At 51.4% G+C, this 27,615-nt stretch overlaps 7 protein-coding genes across 7 annotated transcripts; 4 read left to right on the forward strand and 3 right to left on the reverse strand.

Annotated features, from left to right (window-relative positions):
- Positions 1–658: 658 nt before the first annotated feature.
- Positions 659–4,705, forward strand: SMAC4_01881 (uncharacterized protein; the record flags this gene model as incomplete). The annotated part of the gene is made up of 3 exons (XM_003348810.2): positions 659–1,860; positions 1,916–3,663; positions 3,734–4,705. 3 exons carry the CDS (start codon positions 659–661, stop codon positions 4,150–4,152), a joined length of 3,369 nt encoding a protein of 1,122 aa, XP_003348858.1. The 3' UTR covers positions 4,153–4,705.
- Positions 4,706–4,887: 182 nt separating this feature from the next.
- On the reverse strand, positions 4,888–7,739 carry SMAC4_01882 (uncharacterized protein). The gene is made up of 2 exons (XM_003348811.2): positions 7,456–7,739; positions 4,888–6,995 (listed from the first exon to the last, which is right to left on the reverse strand). Exons 1-2 carry the CDS (start codon positions 7,657–7,659, stop codon positions 5,130–5,132), a joined length of 2,070 nt encoding a protein of 689 aa, XP_003348859.1. The 5' UTR covers positions 7,660–7,739; the 3' UTR covers positions 4,888–5,129.
- A 2,866-nt stretch (positions 7,740–10,605) lies between these two features.
- Positions 10,606–13,645, forward strand: SMAC4_01883 (uncharacterized protein). Its single transcript, XM_003348812.2, has 2 exons — positions 10,606–10,646; positions 11,071–13,645. The coding sequence occupies exon 2, from the start codon at positions 11,183–11,185 to the stop codon at positions 13,172–13,174; it is 1,992 nt and encodes a 663-aa protein (XP_003348860.1). The 5' UTR covers positions 10,606–10,646; positions 11,071–11,182; the 3' UTR covers positions 13,175–13,645.
- Positions 13,646–14,127: 482 nt separating this feature from the next.
- SMAC4_01884 (uncharacterized protein) lies at positions 14,128–17,084 on the forward strand. The gene is made up of 3 exons (XM_024655278.2): positions 14,128–14,261; positions 14,415–16,059; positions 16,213–17,084. Exons 1-3 carry the CDS (start codon positions 14,204–14,206, stop codon positions 16,733–16,735), a joined length of 2,226 nt encoding a protein of 741 aa, XP_024511182.1. The 5' UTR covers positions 14,128–14,203; the 3' UTR covers positions 16,736–17,084.
- Positions 17,085–17,203: 119 nt separating this feature from the next.
- On the reverse strand, positions 17,204–18,165 carry SMAC4_01885 (uncharacterized protein; the record flags this gene model as incomplete). The annotated part of the gene is made up of 2 exons (XM_003348814.1): positions 17,204–17,428; positions 17,605–18,165. The coding sequence occupies 2 exons, from the start codon at positions 18,163–18,165 to the stop codon at positions 17,204–17,206; spliced, it is 786 nt and encodes a 261-aa protein (XP_003348862.1).
- Positions 18,166–18,846: 681 nt separating this feature from the next.
- SMAC4_01886 (uncharacterized protein) lies at positions 18,847–22,493 on the reverse strand. The gene is made up of 4 exons (XM_003348815.2): positions 21,743–22,493; positions 20,818–21,673; positions 20,705–20,758; positions 18,847–20,643 (listed from the first exon to the last, which is right to left on the reverse strand). Exons 2-4 carry the CDS (start codon positions 21,482–21,484, stop codon positions 19,343–19,345), a joined length of 2,022 nt encoding a protein of 673 aa, XP_003348863.1. The 5' UTR covers positions 21,485–21,673; positions 21,743–22,493; the 3' UTR covers positions 18,847–19,342.
- Positions 22,494–25,827: 3,334 nt separating this feature from the next.
- SMAC4_01887 (uncharacterized protein) lies at positions 25,828–27,251 on the forward strand. The gene is made up of 2 exons (XM_003348816.2): positions 25,828–26,430; positions 26,595–27,251. The coding sequence occupies exons 1-2, from the start codon at positions 26,039–26,041 to the stop codon at positions 27,100–27,102; spliced, it is 900 nt and encodes a 299-aa protein (XP_003348864.2). The 5' UTR covers positions 25,828–26,038; the 3' UTR covers positions 27,103–27,251.
- The last annotated feature ends 364 nt before the right edge of the window (positions 27,252–27,615 follow it).

Here is a 27,615-nt window from a genome sequence, read left to right on the forward strand (position 1 = left end):
TACGATCGCACTGCCCTGCATCAACACACAACGGAGGAACTCCCAAGACTCGGCATTTGTTCCATTGCACCTAGTTCACCATTGTGGTTGATTGATCCCTTCCCACGGTAAAAGTACAGGGAGGACCAGGCACGAGGACACTTGGGCGGACTGCATAAGGTACCTAATCCTGCACTGAGGCCACTGGTGGACGGGATTGACGGTCGCTTACTCCACCCCGCAAAAAGAAGAGGAAGGTCCACTGGTGCACTTTTGACGTTTTGCACGTCCATTTGACGACCCCGACACGCCGGCATTGGGATCATTCCAGCATCCCGTCTGCACCAAAAAAAACCGATTGGATTGGAGATCCTTCGGTTGGAGTTATTGGAGATCGATTGGAGACGGCGGGAGGGGCAAGAGCAACCTTGGATCCGCCGCTTTCGTTTTATCAAGTTCCCAGCTAATCAACTACCTATTATCGCCGCCTGCCCATCTCGTCGCCCTTCGGCTCTTTTATCCTACCAAGACCTGACTCTCCAGTTCTTCAACCACCACAAACCGCTGCAAACCGACACCGACGTCCGACCCAGGGGCCTACCTGGACCCGACAGCCCGACACAGCCATCATCACCACCGCCGGCCTCGGGTCGCATTAACTCCATTGCCGCCCCTAACCATGGCCCAGTACGCCGCCCCGGCCGCTCAACAACAAGCCGCTGCTGCCCATCACTCTCTTTCGCCGCTGTCGCCGTCCGCCTCCGTTTCCGCCTCGGTCGGAACTGCTCCGCCCTTGACCCCATCCGGCACCGCTCCGGCCGGCACGGGTGCAGCTGCGGGTCCCGCTCCAGCTGCCGCTACGGCTCAGAGTGGAGCCGGATCTGCTTCCGCCTCCCAACCTCAGGCCGAGCCCCGGTCCCAGTCGCAGTCCGGCGCCGCCCCTTCTGTCTCTGGCGGTGGTGCTTCTTCTTCTTCTACTGCAGGAACCCAACACAAGCGGGTTTATCAAGCATGTATTCCCTGCCGTCGTCGCAAGGTGCGGTGTGATCTGGGTTCCGTCGATAACCCCAGTGATCCGCCATGTGTCCGCTGCCGGCGCGAGAGCAAGGAATGCTACTTCAGCGCAACCCGCCGGAAGCGCAAGGTCGACGATGACATGACCGACATCTTTGATGATCCCGACCAGGATGACTACATCCTTCGCAACGGCAGGAAGCAGCTGCGCACTGGTGAAAGTCCGGTCGTAGCTGCCCCTCTTGATCGTCGACTCTACAGCGATGTCCCTCTCACTCCCGGGGGTAGCCGTGGCCGGGCACAGCCGTTGAGGAGACCTGGTGATGGCGGCCCCAGGAGCACCACCAGCACTGGAGGGGCTCGGAGTACCACCGGCGGTGAGTTTGGCGCCGGTGAGGCCAACACTCCGCTGGAAAACTTCGAGGCCAGAACGGTTATGCGCAGGGAGGTATACGGTCCACATGACGCTCTAGACTTGTTGTACAAGGCGGCGACCGACAAGTTAGTTGACACCCGTGATGATCGGTCCCAGAGACTGCCATATGCTGATGTCGCGCGCTTGCGTAGCCCGATGCATAAGCAGGATGGGGACTCTTCTGCCGCCGGGAGCTCTTCGCGGGCCAATCTTCATACTGGGCGCCCTGGTCTGGACTCCCGTCACTCATCTCACCACAATGATCGTCCGGGTCTTCACCCTCGTCACGCTTCAAGGCAGGAAGTTCCCGCTGAACCCATCGACCCGGAACTCACCAAGCGTGACATATCGCAGGAGCCGGGTTACAATGAGGCCTTGAAGGCATGGGCGCGCTTTCGGTTCGTGCGGGCTGGATGGTTTACTGCGCAGGAGGCAATTGACTACATAGAGTAGTAAGTCTTTGCCTTCTACATCTTATTCTTGTGCTAAGCTAACACGTCTACCTAGTTACTATGCATATCTTTCACCACTTACCCCTATTTCACCTCCTACGTTCCGGAATCCGGCTTCCCACCTCACGTTGTTGACAGAGGAACCCATCTTGACAGTGACGCTCCTTACGATTGCGTCTAGGTACCGCCGCATGCCGGGAACGGGTGGCCACTGCCGATCACACGCCATTCATGAACAGCTATGGACATACCTCCGAGGCATGATTGAGCGTGTGGTCTGGGGTCAGGAGGCATTTGGCGGTGGCTTCTGTGGCTCGGGGGCGGACGAATCGCAGAGTTCTAGCACGGCGCCATGGAGGGGTCTTCGCCGCGGCAGTCTCAGGACATTCGGCACAATCGAGTCCCTTATGATCCTGACCGAGTGGCATCCACGTGCTCTCCATTTCCCGCCAAGTGAGGCCATCGATGAGCTGCTTTTGCCCTCGTATGAGAACTCAGTGGATGACGACAACAACCAAAAACCTTCAGCCGGGTTTGGCGGCAGGAGAATAGAGAGCTGGCTGGAGCCTGCCTGGCGAAGTGACCGTATGTGCTGGATGCTGCTGAGTACCGCTTTGGGCTTGGCGTACGAGCTCGGAGTCTTTGACGACATCGACGAACTGCTCGCAACCGGGTCTATAACTCGGCCGGAATACGAGGATGAGTCGTATCGTCTCAGAGCCCATCGCATCAAGAGATTGCTCTTGATTTACCTGAGCCAGCTTGCTGGTCGTCTCAACTGGACAAACATGGTCCCCGAGAACATGCGTAACGATCCGATCATGTCACGGAGGCGACCTCACACGGGAGCAGAAGGCACCACTCCGGGAACTAATCCTTCGTCCATGTCCAATGGGTTTGTGTACATCCCTGACCTCGAGTTAGACGACCAGATCATCCTCTGCTGGGCCGGTGTCAGTAATGTGATGCACATGGGCAACGAGAAGCTTTTCCGGTCTCGCAACTACACCACCGATATCATCCAGAGCGGGAAGTACATCCAACTATTGAAGGAGTTTCAGCCTCTGTTGAGGAACTGGTGGAACGACTTCAACCGATTCGTTCTGCCACCATACATCCGGCACATTCTTACCATCGAATATGAATATGTCCGGATTTACGTCAACTCGCTTGCCCTACAAGCTGTGGTTGAGCGTTGTACTAACAACCCCAATGTCGGAGGCGGAGGCTCAGCCAACGGCGGCAGCGTCTCGGGACACTCGGCTCCTCAACTGTCGCCACAGACGCAAAACTACCTCGGCAAGCTGCCGCTCAGTCAACTTGGTGGATTCGGGGCTGAAGACGAGGAGTACGTGAAGGAGGTTGTTAACGGCAGCCGAAACCTGCTTCGAACCGTCGTCGAGGGTCTCTTACCCAAGGGTTACCTGAAACATGCCCCCGTGCGGACTTACTTCCGCATCATCAGTGGCGCCATGTTTCTGCTAAAGACATTTGCACTCGGTGCGCCCAAATCAGATGTCGAGTTGAGCATCAAGCTGATGGACCAGACGGTAGATGCCCTGAGGCACTGCGTCGTTGACGATGTTCATCTGGGAATTCGCTTCGCAGACATGCTCGAGACTCTGACCAGCCGTCTACGCAACCGCTTCATCCACGCCCCACCGCCGCCCGTTGCTACCACAGATGGTCGGTCTCCTAATCCCAACCACCATGCGGATAACAACGGCAACGGTCCCATGTCCCATGGGGCGCCAAATCTTTCCTCGGGGGACGTCTGGTCCAAGCTGTCTGCTAACAATCTCGGTGAGTTCTCCTGACATCCCTTCCACAACTGCCGTCCAGAAAGTGAACTGAACTAACAACCATCAAACAGAACGCTCCAGCATTCCAACGAACAACATATCCGCCACCCCCTGGGACGTCGCAGCTGGCGACTTTCCCTATCCCACCGGCTCAGCATCCATGTTCGGCCCCTCCACGCCCGCCGCCACGTCCAACTTGCCCGATAACAACGGCAACAGTAATGGACACAACGGCGGAAGCGGCGGTGCTGGTGGCGGCAATGGGGGTGGTTTAGCCGACAGCATGTTTGAGAACACGGATTGGGCCAACCCCAGCAACGAGATGTGGTACCTCCCCACCGGCCCGGCCTTTTTCCAGAACATTGACAACACGAGCGTGTCGATGACAGCGGAGGGTGTGAACGTGGGTGGTGTGGATTTGTTGGACTTCATGGCCATGGACCCAATGGATGGGGCTAGTTTTGTTCTTGATGGGGGGAGGTATTCCTGAGTTGTTGAGTCTTGAGTCGAGTTGTTGGCGAGAGAAGGGAATCGATCTGTTTGTGGAGCTGCTAGGGATCAAAGTACAGCAGGGACGGGAGGTATCATCATTGATTTGGTGGGGAGAGGATGATATATAAGGGAAGCAAGGGGGAAGACACAATACTGCTGAGAGCTAATGAGCTGCTGCAGAAGATCGGATGCAGCATGAAACACAAAAAAGTTATTATAGGAAGGGATGTATTGCTCTTTTGTTAAGAGCGAAAATTGGGACAAGCGCGGTGTTATTTGTTTGATCTTATGCCCAACATTAGGTAGCGTCAAAATGGGATATTACGGTAGGAAAGGGAAGGAACGAACGAAGTCATAAGTTGAATGGATCAACGGTACCTTGCAAGAGGTATGGAAGCCATGATCAATCAGTGACTGCAATTGTTTGTGCGCTTGTGAAGTTTTAGTGTGTTGTCGGGTTTCATCGAACAAGGGCAGGATAGATTTCGGATAGTGTCTTTTTGCCTTAAGCCATGAATACCGACATAGGGTGAATAGTCACCGAGTTCCTGATCTTTTCAACCTTGGTATTGGTTAATTGATGTGTTTACAATATTTTGAAGTGCCATGCCATTCACGGTCCAAGTTGATAATAGTTGTCCTCCCGTTGGGTCGGTTTTTGGTAAATTTTCTTGTAACTAACTATAACTTGTCTCTCGATGAAGGCAAATCGAGAGTTCCATGATCTGGTATGTTATACACTAGTTATCCGTCTATTCCCCTCTTGTTTATATGTATCCCTTAATCTCCATCATATTTGTTTATCCCCAGATTCACCCCCATATCGTATCGTGATATCCATTCATAGTCCATAGATGTACACCCTATTCTATTGTCTTCTTCGATATCGTCTCTTTTCAAACATCTTACATCCGTCACACTCAACTCGCTCTATACCCCCATCATCCTCACTGACCCATCCCATTTTACCTAAAATTAGTTAGGCAACGGCTCCTCCACCGCCTTGGCCCAACTCCTAAACCACTCCAGCGCCTCCGGGTTCGCCACGCTCGCATTCGTCTTCACCTTCAGCCCGCTCAAGATCTGCTTAACAGCAACCTCAATCTTCTTCCCGTTGCCCGTCCGCGGGATACCCGCGGGGCCACACTCCTCCACCACACCAGGGACATGTCTGGGACTCAGCTCGCGCTTGATCACGTTCTTGATCCTATCCCTCACTTCGCTGCTGAACTGCTTGCCAGGAACCATGACCACAAACAGACACACGGTCTCGTCGCGATCGAACTCGCGTCTGCGCCCGACGCAGACCGCGTCTTCGACTTCGGAAGCGAAAAAGCGGGTGAGCACGTTGTAGATCTCCGCAGAGCCGAAACGGACGCCGGCCGGCTTCAGCACGCCGTCGGAGCGGCCGAGCATCACCAGCGCGCCGGTGGAAGGGTCCATGCGCACAAAGTCGCCGTGGTGCCACATGGCTGTGCCGAAGCGCTCAAAGTATGCGGCGCGGTACTTGTCGTCGCCGCCCGGGCCGAAAAAGGTGAGAGGTTGGCAGGGGAAGGGTTTAAGGCAGACCAAGTCGCCTTCGGAGCCGACGGGGTCGACGGGAAGGGGGTTGGAGGCGTCGGAGGCCGAGTCCATTACCGAGATGGCCATGCCCAGGCCGGCGCATTGGACTTCTCCCGCGCGAACGGGGAGGAGGGGGCAGGGGGCGCCGAAGAGCGAGATAATGTCTGTGCCGCCGGTGATGGAGGCTAGGTTGATTGTGGCGGGGAAAGCGGTGTAGACGAAGGCGAAGGTGGAGGGTGGAAGGGGGGCGGCGGTGGAGTAGATGGCTTCAAGGGAGGAAAGGTCGAGGTTGTGCTCGGGGTCGATGGGGCGCACGTTGTTGGCTTCGAGAGTGGTGAGGTAGGCGGCTGAGGTGCCGAAGTGGGTTACCTTGAGGGAGGAGAGGAGGCGCGGCAGCGAGAGGTGGCCGTGCGGGCGGAAGGGGGAGCCAGAGTAGAGGACCAGCGAGGCGCCGCACGAAAGCGAGGAGACGGACCAGTGGTGCATCATCCACGAGGTGGTGGTGTAGTAGAGCATACGCGAGCCCGGGGAGAGGTTGCTGTGGATGAAAAGCTCTTTCTTGTGCTGGAGGAGAGTGCCGGCGGCGGTGTGGACGATGGCCTTGGGCAAACCGGTGGTGCCGCTGGAGTAGAGGACGTAGAGAGGGTGCGAGGGAGGAAGCTGGGCGAAGACGAGGGGCTCCTCCTTGGGCGAGCTATGAAGGAACTCGTCGTATTCCTCCGCCTTGACGCCCTTGGCGCGGATCTTGTTTAGGCCAGTCTCGAAGTTCTTGAGACCCTTGACAACGACGACGAGCTCGAGGCCATGCTTCTGCAGCTCCTCAACGACCTCGAGGGTCTTGGGAATGCCAGACCACTCCTTGCCGTTGTATAGAGTGGCGTTATCTGAGAAGAGAACCGTAGGCTTGATCTGAACAAGACGGTCCAAGACGGCGCTGACACCGTTGTCGGGGCTGATTCCTGTCCAGATGGCGCCGAGAGTGGCAGCACTGAGGAGGGCAACCAAAGCCTGCACATGGTTGGCGACGAAGCCCGCCACGACACTGTTCTCCTTTACTCCAGCAGCTCGGAGGGCGTTGGAGCATTGCCGGACCTGTTCCCTCAGCTGGTCCCATGTGGTTTCGGTAAGGTGCTCGTCGTTTTCGGTGGCGGTGATGACAGCAACATCGGATCCGTTGACGTCGGCATTTCCAGGGAACAGAAGGTTCTCGGCGAAGTTTAGTCGGGCACCGGCAAAGAAGTCGGGCCTAGGGAACATGGGCGCATTTTCAGGGAGCACCTATAGTAGTCGGCATGATTAGTCTGTATGAAGCAATACACAGGTCATCTCTGAAGGTGCTGCTGGTTGGCTCCCAATGCTTATTCCCAATAGGGGTATGTTTAGGGGTATAAGGGTCCGCCATGGGTTGTTCGGTAACCCCGACGACGCCATGCGGCCGTCAACAAGGGCAAATGAGACGAAGGGATGCGTTCAGGCGACGTCCATATGAGACATCAGTTCCCCAACCCATCGCATCCCATCTACAGAGTTCGTAGACATCCTTCCGGTCGTACATTGTGCTTCGTGAACCGGAAGTGGGGGCTGAACAAAGTTGGGGTTTGTCCGGGGTTCCCCATCTTCCCCCCTTTTCCCCCTTTGACCCCACGAAAAAAAGAAAATGAGACGGTTTGAGAATGGAAAACACCATCCATGGAAGCCAGCGTGATCGCATGAAAAACAAAAAGACTCAGCCACCCACCTCACCGAATAGCTTGGAACTCCTGATTCCGGTAAAGTGCCATGCCTCTTCCCAGAAGGCGGCAACGTTGTCGACTGACCACTTGTAGAGGGATGGATAATCGTTGAGCTGGAGGCCGTACTTGGAGTTCACATGCTCAATGAACTTCCACATCTGCGTGGACTGGGGGTCCTGATGCCTCCATAGCTCGTTGGTGACCGTCATGGTGAAGAATCGAAGAGGATTAAAAGATATATCTGATAAAATAAGAGACGCGTGAAGCGAGAACGGAGTCAACTTCCAAGGGACGCGTGGGGGGAGGAGAGTGATGACGATTCAGGTTGTCGCGGGGAAACTTCCACACTTTGGTCCGGGGTAACGGGGACTCGGGACAGTTATCAGATTCCGATGGTCGGATTGGGGAATCTGGGGTTCGTCAATCTCAATGCTCCTCCACTTTGCGCTCAATGCCCAGACCGGAGAGTGGGAGACGTGCGTGTTCGACGTGTTGGGCGGTCAGCGTGTACGTGATCGCGGAGGCGCCAGGGAAGGTTGAAGATGAGGAGCCGCTACGGGTTTACCGTTACGGGGCCTCGGGGGGTCTATAGTTTCGGCCTTGCCAGCTACTTGTAGGTAGTGTAGAGTGCTGGGCTCACAGACCATAGTAGCGCCGCAGTATGCCGGTTCAATGCCGGGGCATGCTTGAGTGCCACATGCCGCCGGCGATGGTCACCGGAATTGCAGTTGTTACAGCGGGCTGGAAAGGCAGAAAGGGACGAAAATTGTGTGCATCGAGTGGCTGAGATCGTCGTCCATCCCTCCGCGCTCCGATGGGATGGCCCGAGGCTTTTGACATCGGGACCCATCCAAAGCCGAGTCTGGGCGAAGCTACCTACCTCTAGAGGTACCTCTACCTAGAGCTAGACTCTGGAAACCGCTGCAGAGACTCTAATTCGCCAAGAATTTCCTAGAGAGGCTTTGGGGACTTTACCATTGTGAAGCATCCTTTCGGGCTTGAAGAAACCGGCAATCTTCTTTGACTTGTGAAACCGAAGTAGATAAGGCCAGCTAGGTACCTTACTGGAGAATTGTGTAACGGTTGAACTTGTCTTTTGCTCTCCGCATTTGTTTAATGACGGTGTGGTTCTGTTGGAGAAAATCGAGAAGACCAAGTGCAAACTCGCAAGAAATGGCCTTGCTTCCATCCCATCTTTTGTCCCGTCAGTTCAATAAACTCAACATACGTACCTTGCATAGGTATTCTGAACTGTCGGCATCCGTGAAACCCACGGCAACCCGTCATCATAATTCACGTCTCACGTCGCACGTCTCGTCTCTGATGGCCTTCAAGAAGGTCTTCTGTCTGCCATTGTCTTGGCGGCAGCTGTCGGGATCAGCCAATGGTTGGCGAAAGAGACAAAGTCGCACGATTGGCAATGCTTCTAGCGCGGCACACAAGCGGTAGCAATAAAAAGGCGGCTGCAAGTCTCATGCAGTCCCGTGTCCTGTAATGCAGCTCTGCATCACCGCATCTCACCACATCATCGCAATCAAACCGCTTCAGGACAGGCCGTGATCCCAGACCTTGACCGCCAAACTGCTCAACTACAAAAGAATCCAGCAACCTGCGACGGCCTGTGAATGTGATTCCTGCGAAAGGCTAGCCATGTTCCAGTTTCTCTTTTGCCAAGCGTCCGACGTCTCCATATCTTTGTGGATTCAGCCATCAGGCCATGGGCGCATCACCTCAATGCAGCAGGGCTGTGGTTGACTGCCCGTGCTGGGACCGACTGATAAACTCCGCCGTAGCACTACCACTAGTGTCGCGAATTTGGGAAGACAGATCGATGATCGGGCATCAACCCAAGCCAAGGGCGAGGGTTAGAAGGCGATGCCGAGCGGGAGAAAAATTCGTTGAATTGGGCCCTGTGGGAAATGGAAAAAAAGGGGAGTCAAAAGAATGTTTGCCGTTCTAGGGTTTCTTCCCTTGATCCCTTTCATTTCCAAAAGTGCTCGTTCGGTGGCAATGGTACACAACACAAGAGACACTCAGAGTCCCTTGCCTAGTCGGGACCAAAGCCGGCTGATGATTGGCACACCCGCCAATGTGTCGCGCCTGGACAAGTCCGTGTCAATGGTGCCTGCAGTGGTTCGAGGCGATCCCCATCCCAGGAACGCATTTTCTGAAAGTGAGCCCGTTCGAGGTGCAGTATCGGAGTGTTCCTGAGTCCGGAGAGCCGTTGGTGTCTCGTCTCAAGCCAAAACGCCGGCATTATAGAGATACTTCATGATAGTGTCTGCTTTCGTGTGGTGGCAGAGATACGCGGGAAATAAGCGACACTTGATCACCTTGAAGAACGCCTCGAGTCCGACCAACTGACAAAAAGTCCCGTCATCAAGCACAAGACCACCAACCGATCCCACCGATCCGGAGTGTTCGGGAGATACGGAGGAACTTCGCGTTGGATGGGCTAACAAATCCAGACAACCAGTACCAAAGTACACACCTCACAAGGGAGCGGCCGCATGATCCAGGGGTATCATGGTACCTGACTGGATAACGCACTCGGTGCTGTGACAGCCCGCTGAAAGGCCCAATCGTGCTAGTGCTCGTAGTGTCTTCGTCGTGGCCCTCTTGTCAGACTCGCAGTGACTGGCCAAATTAACTGGCCGAGTCGCCTCATTGGCCATCCGCCATCGGTTCCACAATTTCGGACGGCTACGGTGGGAATGCGGTGGACTGCGGTGGACTTTGTCGCCCGACTTGTGGTGGGTTATCTTTGAACCACTTGGTGGGCTGCCTGTGCCCCTTTCCGCGATTTCATTGAAATCTTCTGCCTCGTCCACTCTTTCCAGACAGCCGACGTCCCCGACTCTTCCGTCCTCGCCCTATTCAGGATCCAACACCACCAGACAGCCCTTCACAAGACAGCCTTGACCTGTCCTGCACACCACACAAGGGCGAGGGTGTAGTAGAGTTGTAAAGGGCGACACTCGACTGCGACGACAAGCGCGACGACGTTCCCCTCTCTTTTGGTTTCTTCCCGCCAACACCGCCTACCGCTACCGCTGCCGCCTTAGAGGTTCCATCACGACCGCCTTTTTGGCTCGAAACCTTTAATCGCTCGATCCGACTTCCCACCTCGTCGCCGCCTTGTACGTTGCTCTCGGAGGCTGTCGTACTTGTACACACATCTTGGATGATAGGGCAGGTGAGTGTTTCGAAGACTGCTTTCCGTTGTCCTTATCTCTCTTTCCCCTCGCGAGCCAAGGTGTTGGATGGTGGGTGTTGCACCCGGGCGGTCAATGGATGGGAATGGCTGGAAGCTGCTACTACTGTACTCCCGCAAGAGCATCTTAATATTTGGTAGCCGCCACCACATGCATGGCAGCTCGACTGGACCTGCATTGGCAGCACTGTGCAATGCCTGCGTCTTCGTCATTAACATGGCCATCGGGTGTTTCGAGCATGCGAAAAGCAGCATACCAGCATCCCCAGTTGCTTCATTGTTCGCAGAAACTCCATCATTCCAGATTGTTGCGATAACTCGTCCTTTTCCCTTGGCTTCGCTCGCGACCCGTCTCACTATCAAAGTAATCCTTCTGGGCCACCCTGCTGATATCTCTCTACTACAGTATCTGTTGGAGTTAGCATTTGCGCATCGCTCTACCTCCTACACGTCGTAAAAAGCGGCGGACAACTGCTTGCATTCAACCACCTAGTTGCGCCCTCACTTGCGCCCTAGACATGCCCCGAAGGATTACCAACCCCTTTTCCTCCTCCTCCTCATCCTCCACTATGCCGAACCCTGACAGGGCCGCTGAGCGAAGGCCGTCTCTGTCCAAAGCCACCCGCATCGCCCAGTTCTTCTCTTCGCCCAAGAACAAGGATCAGCTCTCGGAAAAGCAGGCCCTCCAGGCCATGCAACAGAACCAGGGCACCGGTACGGCCACGAGCCTCTTGTCTCTGCCCTCCATTTCGCTTTCCGAGGACCTCAACAGCCATGAGTCTACCACTCTCTTCCAGCCTCCCTCCCCCGAGGAGACCCTCAAGCGCCAACACGCCGAGGCGCAGTTTGGTCCCTTGAACAGCCCGGCCCACCGCTACATCAGCACCCACGATGGCAGCACTCTCGAGCCTCCCGTCGAAGACGAACCACCATATTACTACGTCCTCACCACATATCTGAGCTACCTTATCCTAATCTTCTTCGGCCACGCCCGCGACTTTTTCGGCAAGAGATTCGGAGACCAGACCCACTACAAGGCACTCCGGGTACAGAATGGCTACGCACCCCTGAACGACGATTTCGACAACTTCTACGTTCGTAGACTCAAGATGCGCATCGACGATTGCTTCGCCAGACCCACCACTGGCGTTCCTGGCCGTTACATCACTCTCCTCGACCGCAAGTCTGATGATTTCAACCGCACTTACCAGTACACCGGTACCTGCACCCAGACCTTGAACATGAGCTCGTACAACTACCTTGGCTTTGCCCAGTCCGTTGGCCCTTGCGCTGATGCCGTCGAGGAGTGCGTTCGCAAGTATGGCCTCAGCAGCTGCAGCCCTCGCGCCGATGTCGGTACTTCTGATCTCGCTGTCGAGGTTGAACGTGAAATCGCAAAGTTCGTTGGCAAGCCCGCTGCTATGGTTTTCTCGATGGGCTTCGTCACCAATGCCGGTTCCTTCCCTGCGCTCGTCTCCAAGGGTGATCTCATTATTTCCGATGAGCTCAACCACGCCTCTATTCGTATCGGTGCCCGTCTTTCTGGAGCTGTCATCAGGTCGTTCAAGCACAACAACATGGAGGAACTCGAGAAGCTCCTTCGTGAGGCTATTGCTCAGGGTCAGCCCCGCACTCACCGCCCTTGGAAGAAGATCCTTGTCGCTATCGAGGGTCTCTACTCGATGGAGGGAACCATGTGCGATCTGCCCGGTGTCTTGGCTCTCAAGAAGAAGTACAAGTTCTTCCTCTATATCGATGAGGCTCACAGTATCGGTGCCGTTGGTGCCAAGGGCCGTGGCGTCTGCGATTACTTCAAGGTTGATCCTGCTGAAGTCGACATTCTCATGGGAACTCTGACCAAGTCTTTCGGTGCTAATGGCGGTTACATTGCGGCTGAGAAGCACATCATCGATAAGCTCAAGGCTACCAACGCTGCTACCCTCCTCGGTGAATCGCCTGCTCCTGCTGTCCTGATGCAGATTCTCGCTTCCCTCAGGATCATTGAGGGTGAGCTTGCTCCCGGTCAAGGCGAGGAACGTCTTCAGCGCATTGCCTTCAACTCTCGTTATCTCCGTCTCGGACTTAAGCGTCTTGGCTTCATTGTTTATGGCCATGATGACTCCCCTATCATTCCCGTCTTGCTTTACAACCCCGGCAAGATTTCTGCTTTCAGTCACGAAATGCTCAAGCGCAAGATCTCGGTCGTCGTCGTTGGATATCCCGCTACGCCTCTCATTAGCTCCCGCGCTCGCTTTTGCGTATCGGCTGCACACAACAAGGAGGATCTGGATCGCCTCCTAGCTGCCTGCGACGAAGTGGGTGATATCCTCCAGGCCAAGTTCTCTACCGGTGTCGCTGGAGGTCTGGAGCCTTTGCCTGCTGGTGTTACCCCCGAGATGGAGAAGGAGTACATCAAGGCTCAGGGCCAGGCTCTCATCAAGCCACCTAGGTGGAAGCTGGAGGACGTCATTGCACGTGGCGCCGAGGACGCTAAGCGGCCATTGCGGTAAAACGCTCGTTTGGACCATCTTGGTGGCGCCCGACTCTCACTTGAGAAGACCGGTGCCGTTGTATATATATAGTACTTGGCGGTTAGGCTACATTACCCATGTGCCTCCTCTTAGAAATCTTCTTTGCCCCTTGGGCGCATGAGGATGTCAGTTGACATCTCTCTTTTTTCTTTCTTTGCTGCCGATGGCAGAATTTTCATGGGGCTTAATGAAGACATGCCAGAGACGGGCCTAATGTTTAAAACTTTGAAGAGGAAGCAACGGGACGGAAAGCAAACCGAATGAGCAAGGCATAGGTGTTGCAAAGGCTGCTCGTTTAATATGACATTGGCATTGGAGTTGGGGTTGGTTAGGGCAATCAACTGTACGAAAATAAATGTGGATGAAGGGGGTTTTAATGATAAAAAGCAATAGACCACCCTCACTGGGAGAACATTTCAATGTAAAAACATATATGAAAGAATCAATACACATCTTAACTCAAATGTTACATGTATATCTCTAGGCTGGGTGTAACTGTGCCAACCACCTTATCCTTCAAAATACCCCGCTTAAACACGTGAACCCGCGCTCATCATCACTTTTTCGTCAAGGTACAACGCGAGCTTCATCCATCAGCGCGTCACATTTCTGACCGACTTTGAACTTCAGTTTGAATCGTGCGTCCTTTTAGGCAAGAATTGTAATACTGCACGTGGGACTGTGTCTTGCAGTATTTTGCCTCAGACCTCAGCTCGAAGTACTTGCTCTCCAAATCGCCTCGATCGACTCCTCCACCTCGTCCACTATCCTCAACCTTGCTGCCAAAACGACCCGCCTACCTAGACGATCATCATTCCATCTCGCTGGTTCAAACCGATAGACATAGCAAAGGATATCTTCGATTCAGACTTCCCTCAGCCTCGCTACCTTGCAGATTTTTCCCGTTTTAGAACGGCCTCTTCCGTTTGCATCCTGCGCCGGGACCTCCTCTCTACATTGCTCTAATCCCAATTCTCGAACCAACGACTACTGTGTAAAGCCGCGACCATGCCACCAGGAAAGAAGTCCAAAAAGCCCAAGCAACAAACCTTGGAGGCTGCCTTAGGTGAGTTTATCATCACATCCATTTTTCTCTCCTAACCATTCACTTGCGTTCTCCCCCTCCAACTTTTTTTCACCCCGCGTCCACGACTTTTCCCAACCAAGTGGATTTGCCAACCTGGTCCCACCTGACACAATCTAACAAAGAAAAATAAAGGCCAACCAAGAGTCAAGCCGCCCACCATCACGAATCACTCAACTCGCAACAGTGCCAGTAAGAAAGACGACACATCAAAGAATCCAGCGGCCGGCAGCAGCTCCCCAGCCGCAGCATTCACCACCATGGCGACTACAATGACGCCTACACGAGCGCGACATCGGGAGCGCGAGGACATATCCCCCGACCGACAGCTCCCTGCCTCCTCAGCAGTCTTCATCCCCAAGATCTCCACAGCCGAGGCCAAGAAGCGGACCATCGTCATCGACGACTCGGACTCGGCTCCCGAGGCCGAAGATCACGGTGGGGCGGCGGCATTTGAGTATGACGAATTACCAGTCTTTTCCTCGCAGACTGCGGTGACGGTTACTCATAACCCCCGCGCTACTACTGGTGGCCGTGGTCGTGGTCAAAAGGGAAAGGAGGTTATTGTGCTGAGTGAGGTGGATGAGGATGCGGACGAGGACGATGATGACGATATGCCGGTGGCGACTCAACGTACTAGAGGTGTGAAAAGGCAGGTGGCTGTCTTGTCGGACGTTGAGGGGGATGGTGATGAAGAGAGCCTTGAGGGGAAGGGCAAGGCTGGATGCGAGGGCGGAGGCGAGGAAGATGACGACTCGGGCTCTGATCGGATTTTGTCGTCGGCAATTAGGAGAAGGGCAACAAGACGCAGTGGAGAGAAGTTGGAGTCCAGTCCGGCTAAGAAAAGACGGCTGATTAGGAGGGGGAATCCATCTTCGGCGAGCTCTGCTAAGGAGGAAGAGGACTCGGATGATGATTCGGAGGCAAAGAAAGACGAGGATGAGAAGACTGGTCGTTTGCGAAAGGGCCCTAACTCATCTGTCGCCACTTCCTCATCAGAATTACGAACCGTTAGAGCCAAGCATCGTGTCAAAAAGCCTATGACGGAGAAGGAAAAGGCGAGAGAGCTACTGAGGCGCAAGCGGGCGGGTGAGCCTATCGACGATCTGGAGAACGAGGAGGAAGATGACGAGTCGGAAGTCGAGCTCCCTAAGAGGGGCTACTACGACACCGACTCTGATAATCCAGCTCTCTCAGAGTTTGATGATGAGGAGACCGATGAGGGTGAGAACATCAAAGAGGAAGAGGAGGAAAAGAAGGGGGAAGGGAAGAAAAAGCACAAGAAGACCAAGAAGGATAAGAAGGAAAAGAAGCGAAGAGAGATCTCGCCCGACTCGGAGGATACTGGAGACAATGAAGACGAGCGGAAGGGCAACGTGGGTGGCTCCTATGAGGACGAGGAGATGGAGGATTTTATCGCCGAAGATGATTCCGACGCCCCTATTGGCGCACCTGATGAGATCGGTATCCCGCTCGAGTTCACAAGACACGCGCATAAACCTCTAAAGGAGCACTTCCGCGATGTCGTTGAGTGGCTAGTCTATTACAAGATCCACCCCAAGTTCCCGGAGAAAACCGCCGCACTATACAGGCTGGGCTGGCGGAAACTGGACGACGAAGTCCGTGGCCTGGCCCAGAGCAAGTTCGCTTCGTCGGCCTGGAAGACGGACTTCTATATGGCGTTGAGGGCCCGACCGTATTACACTAGCGGCGAGTCGCACGAGCTGAGCATATGCTTTCCCAACTGCGCGGCGTGCGGAAGGAGTGGACATCCTGCCAAGTAAGTTTGCTCTCTAAGATTTGTCTTTCCTCTCCTCTATTCGCCTGGGCTAGAAAGGCCTCTCAGACCCATGGCCAGGGCTAGACTGGGCGTTTCTTAGCCTGAGGAGTATTGTTTTCCCTTTCAAAACTAACCTCACTGCCCCCCACCCAGATACGAAATCACATTCTCCGGCGCTCCCTACTACAAAGATTTCTCCCACCCAAAATTCCTCGAACCTGTCCCTAATAACAACAACAATTCACCCTCCTCGTCCCCATCCCCTGAGGATGAAGAAGGCCAAGGTGACCCCGACGAATATGACGCCGACGGTAATACTATTCCCGCCGCCTCTCGCACTTGGAAAATCGGCTCAGTATGCCACTCCAACGCCGAGACAGCCCATAACCTGCTTCACTGGCAATACGCCCTGTTGGACTGGGTTGACACTCGCTTATCCGAGGACGGACACCTAACCGCTGCTGCTGCCATCGGCAAGAAGCGTGAAGGAGAGACCAAGGAGCAGCGCAAAAAGAGGGAGAAGAAGAAAAAGTACAAGTTGGTGGCCAAAGTGGTGAGCGAGTGGGAGGCCAACGGCACAGTCAAGGCGCTGTTTAGGGAGTTCAAGAGTATGTTGGAGGGGGCGAGGAACAAGAGCACGGCAGGGCCGAGGGTGCAGAAGGGGTGGGCGAGGTGAGCATACCTTATTCACATGGGTTTTGTGATTTGTGTGCTTCGTGGACGAGACTTGGGGAGACATATTGAGACAGGTTCAATTGGAGGAAGGAGCAAATCGCGTTGCACGTTCACTTGCCAGTGTTGCTTTGAAGGCGACGGTTGCTTTTTATCTTATAAGTATAGAAGAGGAAGGAGCAGAGGCCTCTGTTGTTAGTGGTAGAAGTGGCAAGCGATACACAGTCTTGCTCAGTACCTACGCGGTCACGCTTAGTTTCTTATTGCATTAAACCAACGAAGTCTAGCAAAGGGCTACACTTTCTTCAAGTTAGCCTGTTTGGCTTTCGAGCTTTTATAGACAGTATCTAGTCGGGCAGTCGAACTCAAAAGTCTCCTATAGGAATGGACTCGCCCTCTTTACCCATCACTCCTACCGTTTTCATCCCCATCATCAACTTCCTCACGTCCCTACTCTTCTTCCCTAGCCCCTTCAAGGACCACCAATGACAGTAGTGATCGGGCCCGTCTCAATGTACACACCAGAGAAGTAAAAGTCCTCCGTCGTATCACTATACCCGTTCCTGGGCAGTTCAAGAACACCCAAGTGCCAGTCGGCGCCGTTAGACGAAGTCGAGACCGAGACGGGGGCAACGACCTGCTTCAGAGGTTCGCCGCCTTCGGAGTGCCAGAACCCGACCTTGTTGGCGCTAAAATCCTGTACGTCGTTGCAAAACCGGGCATATCAGCTTCAACTCCCATCACCCGACGCTCATGACTTTTCCTTCTTTCCATCCATCGCACAACGAACTCCCCAGCCACACACATCACAGACACCGAAAGAAGGGAACAGAAAGAAAGGAACAGAAAGAAAGAAGAAGAAGAAAGACTCACAATCTCATAAGCAACATTATGCCAAACCCCCGCCTTCCACTCCGTCTTCCACCCACTCCTCTGGTTCGTCATCCACTGCAAATTCGGGTTACTCGTTCCCGACTCGCCCGAGATCCAGCCGCTCTTCAGCTCCGTAAAATGGCTCTCAAAGAAACAAATCTGATGTTCCCTATTCACGCTCGGCGCGTTTTTGTCGGATCTCATAATCGAAAAGTGATAGTACACTTTGCCCTTGTTGATAGCCTCCTTGGTCTGGGGGATGAGTTCGATGCGCCGCATGTTCTGCCCGTTCCAGTACGCCGTGTTGTCGAGCGTGAACTTGGCGCCCTGGCGGGAGCGCGTGTCGTTGGGGTTTTTGTAGGATTCAGACAAAGAAATGTACTTGTCGACGGAGCCGGAGCCGTGGATGTAGTACTGGTAGGGCCCGACTTGGTTGGACCAGGACCATTTGTTGAGGTCGGCGGCGGAGGCGAAGTCGTTGAAGCGGCCGTCCCAGATGAGGGCGGCGTTGGTGAAGGGGAGGGAAGCCAAGAGGACGGTGAGGAGGGATGCTGTCTTCATTGTGGATGAGGTGGTGGGGGTGAGCTGGAGGGAAAGGAGGTGGTGGTAGGGGAGTTGGGGGAGTTCAAAGGAAATAAGGAGGATACGCACCAAGGCTGTGCAGTGGTTTATATAGCTCTTGGGAAGCGAGTGGGAGACATTTCCACTGCCCTCGCAGTTAACTCGGACCCGTTGCATATTAAGTTGCATCTTACTCGGAGCAGGATATATCAAACAGCAATCTGGGAGAGGGGACAACGGTCCGTTACTGGAGGAAGAACAGATCACGCATAGAATTGCGTACAAATTGCGGACAACAGCCTCCGATCTTATATGTACGGGCGATATTGATCATCGGGATCGATGTCCTCGGGGTTTAGCCTGTAGTATATTATATCTCTGCCGCGGCATCAATGACACGGGGCTGTCTATGAGCCTATTGGAGGCTCTGTGAAGACACTCGGCCATTGCGTGATCGACGGCCATGGATGGCAAATTTGAAAGAAACAAAATAGCAAGTCAAAAAGCTCAGTCGCCCAGGTCTGAGTTGAACTCGAGACCAGCTGCGACCTACGAAAGCTGTACCACCAGTGCCGCTCACTAAGCAATGTTTTCTAGCTCCCCTACACGACACCACTTGGCCACGCACAGGGGGGTATAGGTGCGCGTGTAAGTACGAGAGTTGTTGAGATATGTGGGCTTGGGGCTTATATGGTTCAATCCGATCCGGGTCAGTGTTCCAAAATGCGTGGCCTGTCTTAGCTTTGGCAACCTCAAAATTCTACTCGGGAATAGGACGAGTATGATACCTTCCTGTATTAACCCTAGACCACTCTCTAAACTAGTTCCTGAGGAAGAAATACTGCTCTAAAGATATCACCCCAAGAATTAGTAAAGGGGAAAGTCATACCGAAACACAGCGACCACGTTGAGTGACCGAATATCTTTAGACGAACAGTGCGCGGCGCTGATGAACCATTACCCAGGCTACAAAACCAAAGATCCCAAATAAAACGATAGAAAGAAACCCAACTCGCTGCAACTTCTCCTTATGCCCCGCGCTTCTGAAGGTTTGGTTGCCCACGACTTTACCATACGGTCCGTATCCAATGGTCTATACCCCCGATGCGTCTGAGATAGAGCCGAGGCCAAGTTTGACGAAAAATTGTCTCAAGGATTGAACATGCACGGCAGGCTTTTAATACTCCATGCCACCGAAGCTCTTATTCCGGACAAGGGTTGCACGCTCGAGGCTCGCTCGAGGAGGTTGATCAAAGGAGCGGCTCCGACTATGTACGCTCGGTCTCGGAGCAGCATCTCCCTCTTCCACCGCACTTATTTCGTCATAAGCAACAGTAGGCTCGTCCCGAATACGATGGATGAAGAGGGCCGAGATTAAGACCGTGATACCGCCGAGAGCCAGAACAATGGCAATACTGTGGTCACCTGGCGTTCCCCGTGGTTTCTGAAAGAGACGGAAGATGATGCTGCTTGCCACCGTAGCAATGATCTGCGGTGCAGCAATAGCCATGTTGTGAATACCAAGGATCACACCGGCCTGGTCGGCGGCTTCTTCCTCGTCCTTACCGAGGTCGCTGTCCTGGTTGTCATCCGACGAGTATCCATCCAAGGTGTCGAGGCGGCTAGGTGAAAGGCGCTGTTGCTGAGTTCGCCGTTCCTCATCACGCCGAGATATTTCAGCGCTAATGATTGCCCAGGGTGCCCATAGTGTCAAAGCCCAGGTGATACCGACGAGACCAATGAGTACGGTGGCTGCTGTGACGGTTCGTACGAAAACAGTGCAGAGCATACTGCCGGTGAACAGGATTTGCGAAAACATCCAGGCACGACGAAGTGTAAATCCGGGGATGATAAGGTGATGGGTCCATGACCTCTGTTCGGGCTCGTAATCGTTAATTACTGAAGGAGCCTCGCCAGGGGCATCGGCCGTAACCGCTGGTTGGTCGTAGGTGGGCGCGATAAAGAATGGCAGGAAGACGTTTGTGGCCAGACTTGTAATGGCAAAAATGAGCAAGGCGAAAGTGCCAACCTGTGTTGCCCTCTCGTACAACTCATCGAGCTCCTTGTCAGTCATATTTGGGTTCTCCTCGAGGAAGGGATCAGCGTAGATCTCTCCGATATACGAGGAAGTATAGAAGAGCATGGGGAAGAAACCAATCCAGGCGCAAAACTGAACTTGGCAGACTTTCTTGGTTTGCGGCGGCAGGCGTTTGATCGATGTAAAAATCTTCTTGAAGAAGGCAACCACCCCAGGCTTATCCTTTGCTGGAGGACCCTCGAGTCTTGGATCCCTCTCCTTGATGAGAAGGCAAGTCATGAGAACGGTGATACCGAGGGCAAGGCTGGCAATACCACAGAGCTCCTTGAACTGACTATCTCCAAGCCACCAGAAGGTGGTGGCGAGGTGGGCGTATCCGGCGAGATAACCGCAAATATTGCCGATACCTACGAACCTGCTTGCCATAGCATTTGCCATCTCTGAAAGGCGTTAGTATTCAATGACTTTGATGTCTTTGGGCCTTATCGCGGGAGCACATACCTTGCTGGTGAGTAGGCGCGCAGTCTACGATGAAGGCGCGGATCGCTGCTTGGACTGAAATTGGCTTGTTAGCAAGGCACATGGAATTAGTTTGCGAGTTGTGAGGATCATACCAGTATTGATGGCAAAATCAAGAATATAGATCCAGAGCACGGCGGTGCAGATAACACAAAACTTGACGCCGTCGGACTGAGGGTCGGCACCAAAGAGCCCGAGAATGCCAGTAACAATCTCTCGGGTCCAGGCAAGGAACATCAGCGAGACAATAGTGGCAGCAGCACCTCCAAGCATGAAGGGCTTGCGCTTGCCCCAGCGAATGCGACAGTTGTCACTCATCATGCCGACATATGGTTGCACCAATGTGCCCGAGAGGGGACCAGCGATCCAAACCAAAGCCATCAAAGACTTGCTGATACCGAGAGAAAGCAAATATGGGGATCCATTGGACATCTCAACCGACCAGGCAATCTGCAGACCGCCGATGCTGATGGTCAAAAGGATCATATACCATGCGCTCTTTGTGGTTTGGAACTCGTCGGCCGAGTCGGCACCTGGATCGCTGGAGGAGCCATCCTGGTTATCGACCGGAGAGAGCAGCGGCGACTGCTCGCCAATGAAGAATTGCTGGTTTGTGTTTTCGCTCGCACCGTCACGACGACCGGTACTGAGGCGTGGTGCCGGTTCCTCGCGACGAGGTTTGGGCTGTTGCGATTGTTGTTGATGGCCTTCGTTGCCTGCGGGGCGGGCCCGGTCTGGATGCTCTGCTAATGACGACGTCATGCGGAGATGCGGGCTATCGATGCCTTTGAGTGACCTGCGTCTCTTGATATCGCGCGCAACGGATGCCTTTGTGACGGCTAGGGATAGAGTATCGACGACTCCCGCCGCAATGAGCTGCTGGAAAGAAGTGTTTGGTTGCGATGCGCAGTTGGGTCGGGATTAGGTTATTGGGAGGGTTATGTAGGTCGTCTGTAGGAAGAGAGAAAGTTGGTGTGTTAGTGTTTGTCTTGGAGGAGGCAAGGAATAAGTGCGGATTACACCACCGCGGCCCAGTGCTTAGCGGGCGAGATATCGATCGAGATGCCCTTGTTGAAGCTGCTGCTGCTCCACCAAAACCCAACATGCAATTCTTTCAAACAACGTAGAAGGAGAATGTGAAGTGCACTAGAAAGTGATAAAAATGGACAAGGGCTGATCCGGATGTTATGTAATAAACAAGCGATCAGTCCTTAGCATCACACAGCTAAGTGCTCAGGCGAGCTTGTCGCTTGTCCGTAATCGTCACGCGGGCAAGTCAACGAATGCCACGAGACCGGCGTGATTCGATTGGATCGATTACTGCGAATCGTCAACTTGCTGAATGAGGGTCAAGTGAGGGGAGACGGAAACAGGGCAGTCGCAGGCCCAAGGTCGGACAGGAGGAAGGCACAGAAAGGGTCAAATATGGTCAACAGACGCAAAAGAGGGCTAGACTAGGAGAAGGATGCACTAACAATTACAAGGCTGGGGGAGCACATCCAAACCGCTGAGACATGCGGGACATGCAAGTGGTGCCGCCCGTTAATACTCTGAGCGGGACACAAAGTCAGCGTAAGAAACACAGGCGGTTTGAAGATGTGATAAGACTCAATCCGACCTTATCAATTCTGTATGGGCGGGATGGGATGCTTGGTCTTATCGGACCAGGTATTCCGAGTCTAGGTAGTGTTATGCATAAATGCCCTCTCAGCTCGGGGCATGTCAGAGTCTCAGGAGTCCCCTTGTTACGTTATTTTGCACTACCGCGGGGTGTTAGAAAAACTATGCTCTTCGCTCTCAAGGCTTACCTAGACTATGTACGATGGCCCAAGTGTGTCTTAGTGTCACGGGTTTAGGTCTGCGCACTAAACGGGTGCACCACAAAAGAATGAATCGTTGTTCCAATTGTCAGTCGGAACAACTACGCAGACTTATAAATTCTTTATACTTAGGCTTATTATCCAAAATTCTATTGCAAAAAGGTTGCTATTAGCTGCAGGTAATAGATAGGCAACTGAGCGTGTCAATGTATATTCAACTTAGCAATTACATCTGTTTTATCTTCTATATAACCTCGCTTTTGCTTATAACAAGACTTATTTTAAATACTTTTATTGTAATAATAACTTATTAAAAGTTAACAATTACTATGATAGGCTAGGGTGCATATACCTAGACGGCCAAACTTATAAAAAATAGGACGATGTTCTGCTTGCAAGGCAGAACTCGAAATGCATACTATATAGCCAATGCTAACTTGTGACAGTTACAACTAGTGCTGATTAATTAGTAAGTGTATAGATGTAAATGCAACGTGATTCTTTTCCTAAATTAATGAAACTACAATAAATAGTAAGAATAACCAGTAGAGCAATAGCAAAGAGAAATATGTTTAATTGTTAATAATAAGGTGTAAGAGTGTAGAAGAACTTGAATTGATTCAGTGGAAAGAAGTGTGCGCGGTTGTGCGTAGAGTGTTAATAATTTGCTCTACTACCTGCCTGCACCTGAAAGCTCGGACCAATTTTATAACAAGCCTAAGACACACTTGGGCTACCGTAACCATGTAATATTAGCACGCTGGAGTATTGAGGAGTGCACGAGTCAATAGTGTAAGTATATACAAAATGTTATATTCCAGCGCTGAGTCTGGACACGCGATTGTAACCATTTATTCATAAGTCTATCATCTTGTCATCCATATTACAGCGAGACCAACGAAAATAACACCGGCACTTTTTTTCTTTCTCATCTGATCTTACAGAGAAACATTACAATTGGTCAACTAAACTCTGAACAAGTTATACTATGTCCTTAATTCCACTAAGTTCTGCTATGAAGGATACTCTAGCCTAGTAATTTATATAAATCAAATCAAATCAAACTAAATCCGGTATTTAATTAGCTTTGTTTGAGTAATTTCGAGCATAGATTTGCTTTATTTATATAGATATTTGATTTGATTTATTAAATTTGACCTGGAAGATTTATTTTCTAGTATATATTAAATCGCTGGAATACTAAGAACCTCATATATTTATTACTAACTTTTATATAAAGCGATACATCTAATAGTTGAGTACAATAGGTTATACTTTCGTTAACTAAGTACGAATTTCCTCTTACAAAGTATCCCCTCCGCTTTTAAAAATATTTTAGGTATAATTAAGATATTGATAGCTATACGTACCAATCTAAGGAATTTATTTTCTTATTTATATTCCAACTACTATAATATTAAGTATGACAGGCTGGGGTGCACATGCCCAGACGGCCAAACTTACAAAAGATAGGACGATGTTCTGCTTGTAAGGCAGAACTTGGAATGCACACTATATAGCTAATGTCAACCTGTGACAGTTTAAGCAGAACATACTATGACAGGCTGGGGTGCACATGCTCAGACGGCCAAACCTACAAAAGATAGGACGATGTTCTGCTTGCAAGGCAGAACTCGGAATGCACACTATATAGCCAATGTCAACCTGTGACATTAAGTCAATAACGTACTTTAATAGTAAATCCTTCTTTATAATGCGTATTGTCACGGAATGCACTCAGGTGCCTCTTCTGGGTATCATGGGGCTGGCGCCCAGGATGTCTGCCTGGCTTAAACCCAATATAAGCTAGGCCTGCCCTCCGGTTGAGTGCACTCCTGAGGTGCGCCGCACGAACCACACTTCTGACCTTGGCGTTTCTGGAACCTTTGATATCCGCATCTCTCTTGTGTATTTAGCTGCAAGCTCCATGCTATACTGGCACAGACTTTTCTTTTCCTCTTTGTCGAATATTACAACTTTCACTAAGGCCTACCTGCGTGTATACCTTGTAGAACCCTTACACTGGGACAAACTATATAATGTGACAGCCTGATCATCTGTCGCAACTATATAAGACCACTTGAGCAACTGAACTGCCAACTTCAGTTACTTGTATCCTTTTGGAATATAGCCTACTGGTGTAGTGGTCCGCCAGCGCTATGATAATTATAAGCAATATTTAAGTAGGTAAATATTAACAACGCTACTTTTAAATTGAATAGTATACTATACTTATTATATGAGAACTATTTTGAATCGGGTTTTCAAAAGTTTTTATTTTTAATTATACTAACTTTATACTATATTAGTCAATTAACACTTGATCGGCCCGTTTATTAAACTTCTATTTGCGTGGAATATATTTCCGACGTTTATACTCTAAATACAGCTATTTTAATAGTTATAAATAAATCATACCATTAGAGTTAATATTATTTAATTTAGCAATTCGTATTTTAATTGAGTTTGTGATAGGGCAACTGAAGAGCTAGCGGAGTTTAGTAAATATACTAAACAATTACTAGAGCGATTTTTCTATAATATCAAGTAATAAAAATAATAGTGTTATATTACTATCAATTAGTATTATAATATTAGAACTCGCTTAGTTAGATTAAAATGTAGTAGATTAGTAGTATTTAGTACGTATTGATAGTAGTATTAATTTAATTAATAGTATAATTAACAATTTGTTTAATAAAGAAAATAACAAACTGGGGAAAGAAGGAAGGAAGGAGAGATTCTAAAAGTAGCGAAAATAATATATCAATACCTTCAAAATTATGATAATAACTCGTTACCTAGTCAAATACAATATTTTTTCTTATTAATAGTTACGCATTTATATCTAAGATTCTACTGCAAAGACTATATCATATACATTAAGAGGTATTTATAACAAAAATCCTATATATTACTGACAAAATAAATCTCATAAATCAAATATAGCATTATATTTACGTTAATTTGATATCCTTTTTATCCGTATTTAGTTTATTAACTAGAAGTTAAATTTGCTTTGCTTTATTATAATCTGATTTGTGTAGACTACTGCTCTATTCAGCAGGCGTATACTACAATCGTTATGTCTCCGAAGAAGTTCTGTTGGAAGTCCGTGCCCTGGACACTCCTTTCTAGGTATTTAGGCTGCCCTGGTTTCCGTTTCTCCTCTTCCGCAAAACAACAACAATCAAGCCCTTTTTCGTTGTCGTCTTTTCCAGCCCTCCGACAAGTTCGCAGCATTATATGAAACACGGTATGTGTGAACGGCCTCACCTGCACGCTAGCAGTGCCAACACACCACACATTTGACGGACTATGGACCAGCTTCTGTATAAGGGATAGACCCTTAAAGCTTCTTATTTTCAGGGGATAGCCTCTCAGCATAAAAAGAGTGCGATGTCACGGACAATCGGTCAGGCTGCTCCATCTTTCTTGTTCCTTCAAAGAAGGACATTCACCTCTATATCTCGTTTCCTACTCAGATATCACAGACATGGCGACAGCTCCCTCAGCCCTCCCGGCATCTACCCCGCTCACTGCTGAAGTGGCTGAAAATTTGGGCATTCTGCCCGCGTCTCACTGGCATCATGATGAGGATGATGCAGGAGCCGATACTGATGATACCGCTTCCACCATCGGCTCCATTACCTCCAGTACTGCTTCTCTCTCCGAGAGCATTTTTGAATACCGGCAGGTCCTCGGCAGGACGTACCACAGGGATGTCGGCACTGCTGAAGCATGGCAACCAAACGATCCTCGTCACATCGAAGCTATGGATCTCTTCCATCATCTGCAGACGCTTATTCTGTCCGGGAAGCTTTTCCGTGCACCGCTTTCCAAGAGCATTCAAAAGTCATCCATATCGGAACCGGCACCGGTATTTGGGTAATCGACTTTGCTGACGAATTTACTGGTGCCGAAATCATCGGTACAGATGTCTCGCCCATTCAGCCTTCTTGGGTTCCTCCGAACGTCAAATTCGAAATCGACGATATCAACTAGGAGTAGACCTGGCCCGAACACACTTTTGACTACATCCACTCGCGCAGTTTGATTGGCATTGTCGAGGACTGGGAACGGTATTACCAGCAGGCCTTCCGTTGTTGCAAACCGGGAGGTTATGTTGAGGATCTTACCAACGGCGTCGTCCTGGACAGCGATGACGGAACTGTCAAGGAAGGCGGTGCCCTTCATCAATGGGGAAAGGTCTTTCACGAAGGCGGTAGGAAGCTTGGAAGAACCTTCAAGGTGATTGAGTTGGGACTGCACAAGAAGGCCATGGAGAAGGCCGGCTTCGTTGACATTGTGATTGAGGACTACAAAGTGCCCATTGGTCCTTGGCCAGAGGACAAAAAACGGAACGAACTGGGTACCTGGGCCAAGATTGCTATGGAGTCGGATCTTGAAGGATATGTCAACTACATCTGGGGATTCGTGTTGGGCTGGGCTCCGGAAGAGATCAGCCAATACTGCGCTGCTGTGAGGAGAGAACTGAAGAACCCCAACATCCATTCCTACTATAGGACTCGGGTGGCCTACGGCCGGAAGCCGGAGTAGGACAGGGAAGGATGACGCGGGATCATGGACGAGGATTGAGGAGGAGTCTGAAAATGATAGGCATGAAGTGCGAATGGGTGAGGGTCGAAATGAAAGGATTGATATATATATGTACTTTAAGTGCCGGTGTTATTTCAAAATTCGACTTCACATTGCCAAAGGCCCATTATTCTCACAGTGTTGTACCTGAACATAGAAACAATGTCTAAGCGGGAAAAAAGACGACAGTGCTCTCTATCTCCAACGAAAAGCAGGAATCCGACAAGAAGCACGAAGCGGTAGCATATGCGCCGGAAGTGCATATCCTGCAGGGACTATGGACGTTTTTATCTCTAACAAAGCAGAAGCGGACGGTCCAGGCTGTGATGTGATGGAGGGTAGCGGGGAGGCTTCGATTTGTTCTCGATTGTTTGGCGCCGCTGAGCTGAGGGCTAGCGGAGGCGGCTTTTGCAGAACTGGCAGATTTCCCTTGTAAGTACCACAACAAGTCACTTTGGTAGGAAGTGCATCTCG

This window comes from Sordaria macrospora, chromosome 4 (assembly GCF_033870435.1).
Source record: "Sordaria macrospora chromosome 4, complete sequence".
NCBI lineage: Eukaryota > Fungi > Ascomycota > Sordariomycetes > Sordariales > Sordariaceae > Sordaria > Sordaria macrospora.

Coding starts and splice junctions, on each gene's coding strand:
- SMAC4_01882 (XM_003348811.2), bottom strand. CDS start 7,659: ATGACGGTCACCAACGAGCTATGGAGGCATCAGGACCCCCAGTCCACG. Junction 6,996..7,455: donor GTTCCAAGCTATTCGGTGAG/GTGGGTGGCTGA, acceptor CGACTACTATAG/GTGCTCCCTGAAAATGCGCC.
- SMAC4_01883 (XM_003348812.2), top strand. CDS start 11,183: ATGCCCCGAAGGATTACCAACCCCTTTTCCTCCTCCTCCTCATCCTCC.
- SMAC4_01884 (XM_024655278.2), top strand. CDS start 14,204: ATGCCACCAGGAAAGAAGTCCAAAAAGCCCAAGCAACAAACCTTGGAG. Junction 14,262..14,414: donor AACCTTGGAGGCTGCCTTAG/GTGAGTTTATCA, acceptor AGAAAAATAAAG/GCCAACCAAGAGTCAAGCCG. Junction 16,060..16,212: donor AGGAGTGGACATCCTGCCAA/GTAAGTTTGCTC, acceptor CCCCCCACCCAG/ATACGAAATCACATTCTCCG.
- SMAC4_01886 (XM_003348815.2), bottom strand. CDS start 21,484: ATGACGTCGTCATTAGCAGAGCATCCAGACCGGGCCCGCCCCGCAGGC. Junction 20,759..20,817: donor TGATTTTGCCATCAATACTG/GTATGATCCTCA, acceptor AGCCAATTTCAG/TCCAAGCAGCGATCCGCGCC. Junction 20,644..20,704: donor CGCGCCTACTCACCAGCAAG/GTATGTGCTCCC, acceptor AACGCCTTTCAG/AGATGGCAAATGCTATGGCA.
- SMAC4_01887 (XM_003348816.2), top strand. CDS start 26,039: ATGGCGACAGCTCCCTCAGCCCTCCCGGCATCTACCCCGCTCACTGCT. Junction 26,431..26,594: donor GAACCGGCACCGGTATTTGG/GTAATCGACTTT, acceptor CCACTCGCGCAG/TTTGATTGGCATTGTCGAGG.